The following is an 11,519-nucleotide window of genomic DNA, read 5'->3' as shown; positions in this document are numbered from 1 at the left end:
AAAAACAAACAGGAAAATAGCGATGGGGCAGTGGTCTTTTATTTTTCCTAGAGATTGCTCAGCCAGTAATGACAGTTTCTCATTTTGATGAGGATGGCCAGCATCCTGAACCTAGATTTCCTCTGTTGGAGACCTCCAGGAGAAATATCCCAAGGCATTATTATGAGCATTGAACATTTTTGACCCCAGACTCCCATGGGGGCCTTTGTCCTGGTAAGCTGAGCCAGACACGTTTGGGCTGCAAGAATTTCTTATCTTAGATGGATGTTGACTTGGCCTAAATTGCTTGCTGCATGCTGCTTTTCCATGATGTCTCCACTTGCCTTTGACGATATTGGGCCCTGGGAGAGTTAGTTTCACAGTGAGAAGAGGGTCTCAGACATCTTCCGACGCAGGTGGCAATGGGCCATCCTACCCCAGTAACCAGTGACATCCTCCAGGGGGGCATGACCCAGAAAGCCTGGAAGGAAAGAGCCTAAAGGAAGCTGTGGCCGGTCCCTGGCTATTTATAATCCCTGCTCTCCTCACTGCCACTGTTTATTTTTAACCACTCTGGACTCTGGGAGGAGGAGGAGGAGGAGGAGGAGGAGGAGGAGGAGGAGGAGGCGGCGGCGGCTTTGAGCTCCCTCTAGAGGCTTCAGTGTGCCACCAGTCTGTGTGTTTAAAACATGATATTGCTTCTTTAGTTACATTCATCTACAGGATTCAGATGAAGATTTTTGAAATGATATGGACTGGTTTCATATCCTGTATTTTGGGGGACCAGATCTTTATTGCTACAAGTGGCCTGAAGCCTGCTTGGTACCAGGGCCTTTGGGTCTGTGTGCAAATCATTGTTTGACATTAAAATAGAAGATAATTCTGTGATCACAGTCTTTCCTTCATAGAATTCAAATGCTTTGAAATGATATTTCTAAAGCTGACTTAATGGGTGTGAGCAAAGCTGCTGTGTTTGCATTGGCTAGACTGGGTAAGAAGTTAAATGTCACTCAAGCAACCTAGTAACTTGAATTTCTCCTTATGTATTTCAGGGTTTCGAAAAAACGATGAAATGAAAGCTATGGATGTTTTGCCAATTTTAAAGGAAAAAGTTGCGTACCTTTCAGGTAAAGTTGAACTTTCTAATATGCGTTACTGTTTCTTCTGACTGCTTCTGATGCAGTGTCAGAGTCTGAAATACCACACTAACTCACCTGCCACACACATAAAAGCACTGGTGTTTCAGTGGATTTTTAATTGCTTTGTTCTTGTAGCATTTTCCTGAGAAATTAGTGCCCAAAGCATTTTCTCCTAGTGGGTAGGCACATTGTAAGTCAGACAGCGCTGAGTAAGATATGTTTGTGTCTGTCACTCAACAAACATTTGATGCTTTTCCCCATTCAATTATGTGAAACGACTCATCGTTTAAAAGTTTAAAAGTCCATCATCTGTGAAGCCTGGGTGGCTCAGGTGGTTGAACATCTATCTACCTTTGGCTCGGGTCATGATCTCAGGGTCCTGGGATGGAGCCCCGCATCGGGCTCCCTGCTCAGCAGGAGGGAGTCTGCTTTTCCCTCCCCCTTTGCCTGCTGCTCCCCCTGCTTGTGCTCTCTCCCTCTCTCTGTGTCAAATAAATAAATAAAATCTTAAAAAAAAAAAAGTCCATCCTCTTCCTGAAAGTGATGGAAATGTGATCTTACTGGATGTATCCTGAATTCCTTGCCTTGGTTTCTTGTTTCCTCACCCTGGAGTTCCTAAAACCCATATTACGGATTGTGAAAGCCCCAGTGATCTCTACCAACTGGGTCCTCCACTTAACCTGTACAGCCTGTACCCTCCTGTAGGGTGGGGACAGTCTACACCAGTCTGTCAGGCTTTGGGGCACTGGAGGGTCAGCTTTTGGGCTGTTTCTTTGGGGGCTCCCTCCTAGATGAACAGAAGAGCCATTGGGTATTTTACCTTTTTCGCACCAGTTCACTTGTTACAAAACAAAGGTTTGCAGATTTTTCTGCTCTGTTGTAGCAGGAAGTAAATGTGTGGATTGTCATGTGGTTTTAGACAGTCTTCCTGGATGTGTTTCCCCTGATAATTTTTTATCTTTCTCAAACAGGCATAATATGCTGATCTGATGTCTCCTTTTGAACACATTTTACTTTAAATGTATAACACTGCCAGGTGCTTTTATATGCTGGGTGTGTCCTTTTGGCGTGTGGAACGGGCTATATTTAGGGCACAGCTCCCTGTATGCTTTTGCTAACCTCACCTTGATGGCCAGTGGGGTTTCCTGGCGACCCTCGTAAATACTATTTGAAGATTTGGCTCAAGTGAGTCTAATTCAGAATGCATTTGGAATGTTAATAGAAGTTCATGAAAAGAAGACGCTTTAGGTAATCAGGAATACATGCTTAAAAGAATGCCCCTCCTGGCTTGCAGCACACCGAGTTTTAAAAGCAGTCTTTGCTCTTTCCTAATCACGTAGTGACAAACTGCATAATGTGGACTCAGGCCGTGGTTTATCAACTCCTGATTTTGTAGTTTACAGATGAATTTTAAAGTTAATATAATGAAAAGACTAGGCTTATAAATAGCAGAGGCGGCTGTAGGAGGGCCTAAAGCCAATTCCACATGTTCCTCGGTTTTTTTATGTTTGAAGTTTGGATCTGTGGTGAGAGCACTTGCTTCTTTGGTTAAGCTCCCGGAGACAGGCGTATCAAGAGCAGGGGAAGGTTAAGGCTGATGATTTTTATTTGTACTCATTCTTTATTAGGCATTTAATACAGAATGTCTCGTTTGATGTTATTTTTGTCTAAGTTTTGTCTGTCAGAACTAAAACTATTTCCCTTTTAACTAATTGAAGAAATAAAATCATCAGTCTTTTGGAGTTTATCATGACTCTTTACTCAAACCTTAAACTCTGCAGGGTTAATATAGGTGTCTTTAGTGGGGAGGGAAGTTGTGCTCTGCAGCAAACTAGTCTGGAACTGTTTTTCTATATTAGAGACGGTAGGACTTTTGCCAGCTAGGTTGGTTAAATGAAGTTGGTAGGTGCCACCACAATTTTATAGTATTTCCTACTTTATGACCAGAATTGGCAAGTTATATTAGCATGATGTCATTTTCTGATTTTCTTAGGCTTGTTGTTATTTCGTTTAGGAAGGGAAAAGGGAAAAAAAAAACCCCACTAAATAAAAAACAAATTCGTTACTTGCATGGTGATTTCTTTATGTGTATAAAAGATTTTACAGTGAAGGAATAAATTTTTCAGAAATTTATACTTCTGTTCCTGTTTTTTAAAATCTCTTTTATTGAGATACAGTCCCAAACCATAAAATCTACCCTTTAAAAGTATATGGTTCAGTGGATTTTAGGGTATTCACAAGGTTGTGAAACTATCACCATGGTCTAATCCCAGAACACTTTGATTACCTTCAAAAGAACCCCGGGCCCAGTCCCCATTTCCTCTACTGCCTGGCTCGGCAGCTGCTAATCTACTTTCTGCTCTGACCCCATTTTTTAAAATATTAGGGGATATTTATTGTGGTACATTTGTAAAAGCTCTCTATGTGAGTAGCTTTTAGTAAATTAAATCTAAGTGGAATAACTAGGGCTTTGAAAAAGCAGGCCAAAGACCAGTGATTCCATGAGATACTTATTAGGCCAAAATCTGAAAACCCAGTGGGGATTCTTTGAACTTGAATATTTCTGATCCTCAGTCTCATCTGCTGGTACTGTAGAAAGCAGTCCTCACCGCATATAGGTAAGACAGCAAAATCCTCACTAACTCCTGCAGAGGGTGAAGTAAATGAGGTGGCAGACCTGACTTCCTGCCTCAGGTCAGAAGTAGGGGCAGTAAGAGAAGGGTTTTATAGTTTATATTTAACATTTTATTTAATATGTATGTTAATGTGTTATATATATTGTCCTAGTGTGGTTATCATCTATAGAATGTCAGCCCTGTGCCACTAGGGGCTAGGGTTTGGGCCTCAAAAGAGCTCACAGACTACCATCAGAATTAAGAACACTTTTTCCTCTTAACCTTTTATCATGAAACATTTCAGCATCCAAACGGATAGAGAACAGTACAATGAATTTCCATGAACCATGGTTCACTTCAATAATCTTGTCATCTGTATTCCTATAAAAGCTTCAGAAAAACCTTAATACCATTAACAGACCTAAAAAATGAGTGGTATTCTTTAATATAAAAAAGGCCTATCGATATTCAAATTTTCCTGCTTGTCTCATAATTTGTTTCACAGGATATACATGGCAATTGGTTGATCTCTTTGTGTTTCTCAATCTATAGGTTTTTACTCCTCCTTCTTTTTGTTTTATCCCCTTATGTTAATTATTAGGTGAGGAAACTATGTGTTTTCCTGCAGATTTCCCTACATTTTAGCTTTTGCTGATTGCACCTGTGCGTGGCCATTTACTATGTTCTCCTTCCCCTGTGTTTCCTGTAAACTAGGAGCTGGATCTTGAGGCTTGATCAGACCTAGCTCAGATTTTGCAGGAAGAAGGCAAAAAATCCTTAATGGGTGGTGGTAGGTAGTTCTGCGAGTTTTACTAGGGGAGTCTGGCTGTCTCTTTTTTTTATGATGTCAAGCATTCATTGATGATCATGGTTTAGATCTAATATTTTGTCACAGTTGCAAAATGGTGACATTCTAATTACATCCTTTCTTCTTTATCAGCTTAGATATTCTATAAAAAGAAGTGTCCCATCATCAGTTTCTTGGTTATCCTGAGAACACAGTTAATACAGGAAAAGGATAAATGATTGATTCTTGTCCTTTACCAGTTTTCAGACTAATGAAAAATGACCATTAGTCATTTTAGACTGATTAAAAGAACCTTTGCTTTTTAATGTTTGATGTGTTTCAATTAATTGCAAAATTTAAAAAAAAATCTCTTAGAAGTTAAAATTTTCTCATCTTTGACCAAACAGCAGTGTCTTCAGATGGGCTCCTGAATCTCTGTGCTGCTGGCCTCCAAGTTCTCTGTTTGCTGGGGAGACAGGATGTTTCAGGACCTGCTCGCCTGTCCCTGTTCCCCATCTGGAGCCAGCCGTTTCTCCAAAGTGTGCTGGCTCCTTTGCGTGGGGGAAAGGTGCGGGGTGCTGGAGAAGCTTGCTGGTCCTGGCGGGGTCACTGTTTCTGTGCCTCTTCAGTGGACACATCTAGGAAATACGTGTGTAGATCATTTTTTTTTTTTAAGTAAGATATCATGACTTCATATGCAGGTTTCTAATTCAGATTTAGGATTGCAGGTATTTTTCTTTGATTTTATATTTGTGTCTCCTTTTCCTTATACTAAAAATCTGAGTTCCTACTCTCATCAACATAATTGCTTATTTACATTGTAATACTGTTGTTATTGCTACACTGTGACTACCAAATGTAATCTAATATTTCTGTTGTCCTCAGGGTATATGCCCCTAGGAACATACAGTCCTGTTACTCTGTTTTAAAATCACATAGACTAGCTTATCTCTGGGTGGGTCAAGTTCCTGCCAACTTGAAACTCCAGATCATATGTTTCATTTCGTTTTACAGTTTTAAAGCTTAAAAACACAACCACCTAATCTTGTTTCAGTATTAAGTAAAATGTGTACATCATTCCACGGTTAAAAACAAAAAAAATTAAAGTACAAAGAAATGTAGGTTTTTTTCCCCCCCTGCCTCTTCAACCCTGTACATTTCCTCCATCAAAGGAAACCTTTTTGTTTTGTTTTTGTTCTCTTTAGTTTTTTGTTTTTTTTTTTCTTATACTTGTAAAACAGGAACACTCTCTCTCTTACTCTCTCTCTCTCTCCATGTATTCTCCTCTCCTCCCTCCCTGAGATAAATAGTCATGTATTTATGGACCATTTTCTCTGCTTGTTATTTCATTTTAACCATATTCTGGACAACAGATTATTAGTATATACAGAGATTCCACATTCCTTTTACAGTTGTTTAAACTGGACTGTGTGTATATAGCATACTTGGTTCAGTCAGTTGTCTATCGATAGACATTTGGGTTGCTTTTTTTAGAAGGAATTTTTGGGGTGGGGCAAGGTGAACATCATTCACCTTTGCAAGTGGGGGTATTGACAGGAATGTAGGATTTGATTGCCCAGAGGTTTGCTGTTAGTATTAGGACTACTGACCATAGTTCTTCTTGTTCCAGTTTTGCAGAGTCCTACACTTTCTGGAAAGGGAAGGGGGTACCTCCCATCCATCTTGGATATTGTCATTAGCCTCTGGCACAGTCTGAGGCCATAGTATAGTAACAGACTGGAAGGCCAGGTATTGCCAGAGGCTCTCCACGCGCCCTATCAAGAGTCCCCTTAGAGTCTTCATTTGAAATACTCTGTAAGCCGGTTTCTAGTTCTCAGGACTGGGCTGCAGAAGGTGAGCATGGGAGGGGACGGGCCTGTGGAGCTGCTGGCCTTGGCTACTAGAGCAGGGGCCCAGTGATCACCTGTGTTTCCTTAGTTGATAGCAGACTTAATAGATTATAGCCATAATTTCTCCTTCACAAACCGTGCCTTTTCAGAGCTTCCTTTGTAAAAGTCTGCTTTTCATGATCAGTGAGTTAGACTGCTCCTTGGGGGAAGGGGGCATAAAGAATCATTTTCATGGTATTATGACCCAGAAATTCAAATAAAGGCCATACAAAAAGAATACAGTTGGTTCACTGAGATTTACATCATACTCCTCAAAGCAGGTATGCCTTCCTTATAAGGATGAAAGGTAAGGTGAGTTCTTAATTGATTTAAAGAAAAAGGGGCAACTCTGAATCTTGCTGCTTCTGTGGTCATTCTGGGCCATGTTGCCCCAGAGCCCAAGTCCCCCAGACTTTGACCTTTTAGAAGAGAAAGTAAGCATCACTGGGTTTAAGGAAGGGTCACACAGACGGCCTTAGCCATAATACAGGAATTTCTCCTCTTTCTTTCTCATGTTGACAAGAACCTCAGTCTGTTTAGCATCTGTGTGTGTGTGTGTGTGTGTGTGTGTGTGTGTGTTTAAGATTTATCTATGTATTTGTGAAAGAGAGAGAACACAAGTGAAGTGGGAGGGCAGAGGGAGAGGGAGAGAGAACCTCAAGCAGACCTGATGCTGAGCTCAGAGCCTGACCCGGGGCTGGATCCCAGGACCCTGAGATCACGACCAGAGCCGAAGTCAACAGTCAGCCATGTGGCCAACGGCACCACACAGGCGCCCCCACATCTGTGTTTCTATAAGAAAGTTCATTAGGCATGTCTGTTTTTAACTTCCTGACACTGATAGTAGGTATTTTTAATTAACTTTGTGTGGAATATAGATGAGGAATCCATTCATTCAGCAAATATTTATTGAGCATGCTTTTCGTTCCAGGCTCTTACTGGGCCTTGAAGGTATACATTGTTGTCCGTGAATGAGACATGCCTGCCTCCACAGAGCTTCCATTTAGCGGGCGGGACAGACAGAGAACAAGACTGTGTAAATCATATAATTTACTAGAAGGTGAGAGGGGCCTTACAGAAATACAATAGAGTATGAGGAGAATTGTAAGAATTAAAAATAAAACAGTGTCATTTTGAACAAAAACTACACTTTCTGTTTTGTTTTGTTTGACTAAAACAACATTTGGGTCGGCAGGTAATCCGTAACGAGCCTCTAGGTTTTGATGAGGAGCAGTCCAGACACTGATGCTCTCAGACTTGGACGTACTGGACATTGGGAGATGCAGGGAGTGGATTTCTTGCCCTTTTCATTGTAGAAACAAAGGCACTGGGTTTCCCGTTTATGAAATGGGACTGACATGTGTCCCACCTGCCTCACCCTGAGGCTGCAGGTCGACATCACATCCATCCAAGTATATTTGATGGGCTGGAGCATCATTGTTACTAGTTCAGGAAGAAGAACTTTAAAGTTGTCACTTTTCTGCTTCTCGTTTGTGTACCTTCTGCGTTTGTGACGTTGACACCATGTTAAATCCTGGAGAACACCATCCAAACACACATCTGTGGCATTGACTTTAGGCTCCTTGAGGTTCAGAGACCATGTGTCTTTGAACTAATACTATGCCTCATCGGTTCTCAGATTTCTTTTTTCAACTTCACTGGGAGGGGTCAACAGATGGGTGATTGGCACCTGCCTGTCACTGAGTATGACACACCACAGATTGGAAGATGCACGCTGATGCGGGGAGGTTAGCAAGTGAAAGCCTATTATTAAATTATTTAAATAGAGAATAGGCAGTTTTTGCTTCATAAGTGATTTTTGATGAAGTTTTGAAACTATTTTAGTGAGTTTTCTGAAGCTCTGTTCTGGGAAAAGGAAAAAGATAAAGTGAATTTTTTTTTTCCTCTTAAAGGTCAAATTTGGGTTTAAGTAAGCTTTTCTTTAGGACATAAGTGAGAGCTTTTTGGTGGATGAGCTTGCTGGCAGCTCTCCGGACTCTTTATTAGCGCTCCCAGCTTGGGGAAGATCTCTAGTTAAAAGGTGAAGGGTACGATAGGCAGTCAGGACCTGTGCACACACTTGCGTTTCCTTCTCACTTCTCTGTGAACAGGTCGCTGTGTGCACTGTGCACACCTGTTGATTGCCCACGTGAGCGTCTTTGATGGTCAGGCTTTGGAGTCTACTCTTCGCACTCATGGTGGAGCATGCCTTGCTTGCTTAGTGAGATTTGATGACCCCAGAGGGTGGAGAGTCAAACACAGGTCATTGTCATCTCGTCTCCCTACTGAATCAGATGTTACGTTGCATTTAAACAATTTAGAATGGTGGTCCAGGAAAATGTTAGATGCTATTCTGTTTACCAAAAGTGGGGTGAATGTTTTAACCCAAATGTCATGCTGTATTTTTAAGAACTCAAATTTCTATAAAATACGTTGTTCCACAAAATTTTTTTAAAGATTTTATTTATTGGAGAGAGAGAGAGAGAGAGAGCGAGTGCATGCACACAAGCTGGGGGAGGGGCAGAGAGAGAAGCAGACTCCCGCTGAGCAGGGAGCCCAATGCAGGGCTCGATCCCAGGACCCTGGCATCATGACCTGAGCTGAAGGCAGATGCTTAACCGACTGAACCACTCAGACGCCCTGATCCACAATATTTTTGATCAAACAGACTGGTTCTCTTTTTGGAAAGTATCAAAGATGTTGGGAGATTTAAAAATATACTGAATTCTTGCCTCTCTTATCTTAGGGATAGGAGGTATTCCCAAAACTAGGGCCATTGATTTTATCCTGAAAATACTATAATATTTCAGAAGATTACTTGGTGATGACATTCTGGCGTGTATAACAGAACTGCTGCTTACTTTTAATAGTACCTTTCATTCATTAAAATGCTTAGGAACCATCATTCAGTTGCCCTTCTGGCATTTTTACTACTTTAGAGAGATTTAAAGCCACTAGTTTGAAAATTTTTCTAAGTTTGTGTCAGGGCAAAAGACCCAGCTATGACCATGTGACATAGTCCCCTTGTCCTTTTTTTTTTGTAATTTCATTTATTTATTTTAAGTAATCTCTATACCCAACATGGGACTCGAACTCACAACCCTGAGATCAAGCGTCGCGTGCTCTTCTGACTAGGCAGCCAGACCTCCCCCCACCACCATGTCTTTATTTAAGCTCTTTGAGCTTTAGTATCTTTAGTTATAAAGCTGGAAGGATAAAACCTCTCAACGGGTCATTGTGATGTTGAAATCAAAGCACGTGTAAAGGACTTGATACCATACCTAGGATGTATCAGTGGCTGTGGTTTCCTGCTGTTCCCATTTAACACATGAATTACTGCACTTATAAATAATTGAACACTTTTCTAGATTGCGTGACCTAACAGTACATGTGGATCATTTTAACTGCTCAGAATCAAAACTCAGTTTCATTGTTGTTCAGAGGGACTATTAATCATTCTAGGAAATTGTAAAAATCCGTATTGGTGAAATGTGTTTTTAAAATACCAAAGTCTTGTGCTGAATCCTTTTTTGGCTTTTCTAAAAGGAAAGAATCTGGTTTTCTGTTAATGTTTGCTTGCTTTTTAGTTTTACCTCTGCTAATGAAGTAAATGAGATGAGAAAATAATGAAGAGTTTCATGTTGTGACTTGAATTTTGAGATCTTACCGCTCTACTTCTGAAGACAGATGACCAGAGCTGTGTAACTAAGGAAGGATCCGCTTGAGAAGGCTAGATTTTCCTTCTCTGTTTTATTTTCTGAAAACATTGGTGGAGTAATAAAATATTTCTGGAAATTTCATCAAAAGTATTCAGTGACACCAGCAGTCCTCATTAGGATTTTATGTATGTTCACGAGGGCTACATCTGCCTGTCTGTGACAAGATAGTCCCCGACATTTGTACTTAGTATGTGATGTGATTTTTCTAAACTCAAGCTAATTTAGTTCTGTTTTAAAATTCTTTAATGTCAGTGTCTTTATTCGTATGTGTGGCTTTGTATGAGAGATTGGTGAGGCTTGACTGCTGGGGTCACGTGCGGCCCTCAAGAGAGGAAGATGTCCTAGATCCCAGATGAGAGAAAGTCATCATTAGCATAAAGTTTGAAGTCCATTCCTGTCTCTTTCCTTTAAGACTTAAAACCCGATTTGGTTGATAGCAAAGAGAGAGCTTAAAATTCTGGGGCAGGAAGGAGGGCGCAGTGTGGCGGATGACAGGAGGGCCTGGTAAGGTGTGAGGAGGCCGTGGTTTAAGGGAAATGACACCCATATACATGGAAATGTTCTCCACACATAAAACTGAAGTCAGAGAGGACACATAGATAAAGACGAGGCCTTCTCTGATGGCTTCCACTCGGACTTGTTCTGCAGAGTCCCGGGAGGGGACAAAGTAGCCCAGCCATGTGTCCCCCCAAACAAGGACCCTTGCTGTTTGCACGCTCCTTCCTGGCCGTGCAGCTGGTGGAGGTGCAGGGTTGCACGAGTGGTTGGGTGCCGACGGTGGACCTCCAGGGGCATGCGGGGTCCTGTCCTCTCTGGCTTTCGTCTAAGTTGTGCTCCAAATGCTTGTTTTTCAGGTGGCAGAGATAAACGTGGAGGTCCCATTCTAACGTTTCCGGCCCGCAGCAATCACGATAGAATACGACAGGAGGACCTCAGGAGACTCATTTCCTATCTGGCCTGTATCCCTAGGTGAGTTCTGTGTGGTTTGTGGTTTGTCACTGTCTCTAGCGGTCCAAGAAATGCGGCGCTGTGTTCTCCAGAAGCAGCTGCGCGGTGGCTTGAATTCCAAGCTGATCAAACAGAACAAAAATCGTCCTCTCTGTCTTTCGTTCCGTTTTATGAGCATTCTGTCATGTTTGCTGCACTTCCGGTGTGGGGACGAGAAGGTCCGCGTCTTGCTTGGAGAGCTTTGTGGGGGGACGGTGGGGCTGGGATTAGGATGCGGTGCCTCAGGCGGACTGTCCTTGGCGAATGTGACGCCAGGACGCAGAGCCCGACAAGACCGGAGAGGGAATGCTGTCTCTGATAATAGTTTCTGTCTTCATGCAGAGCTTCGGTTTCTGAAAAGCATTCTCTTGATTTGTGGCATGAGGTTTGTGAGGCATTCAGAC

At 41.9% G+C, this 11,519-nt stretch overlaps 1 protein-coding gene across 2 annotated transcripts in view; it reads left to right on the top strand.

Moving 5' to 3' along the window:
• The first annotated feature begins 1,033 nt into the window (after positions 1-1,033).
• TRIO (trio Rho guanine nucleotide exchange factor) overlaps positions 1,034-11,519 on the top strand; it is a 238,077-nt gene continuing 227,591 nt past the window's right edge. For both annotated transcript variants that reach the window (XM_040630542.1, XM_040630543.1), the window contains exons 1-2: positions 1,034-1,106; positions 10,983-11,097. In XM_040630542.1, the coding sequence (XP_040486476.1) occupies positions 1,052-1,106; positions 10,983-11,097 (170 nt within the window). In that variant the 5' untranslated portion in view covers positions 1,034-1,051. The remainder of the gene's footprint in view (positions 1,107-10,982; positions 11,098-11,519) is intronic.

Source organism: Ursus maritimus, unplaced genomic scaffold (genome assembly GCF_017311325.1).
Source record: "Ursus maritimus isolate PB19 unplaced genomic scaffold, ASM1731132v1 scaffold_15, whole genome shotgun sequence".
NCBI lineage: Eukaryota > Metazoa > Chordata > Mammalia > Carnivora > Ursidae > Ursus > Ursus maritimus.
Note: the sequence above shows the minus strand (reverse complement) of the source record. Positions and strands in the feature narration are given on the sequence as shown.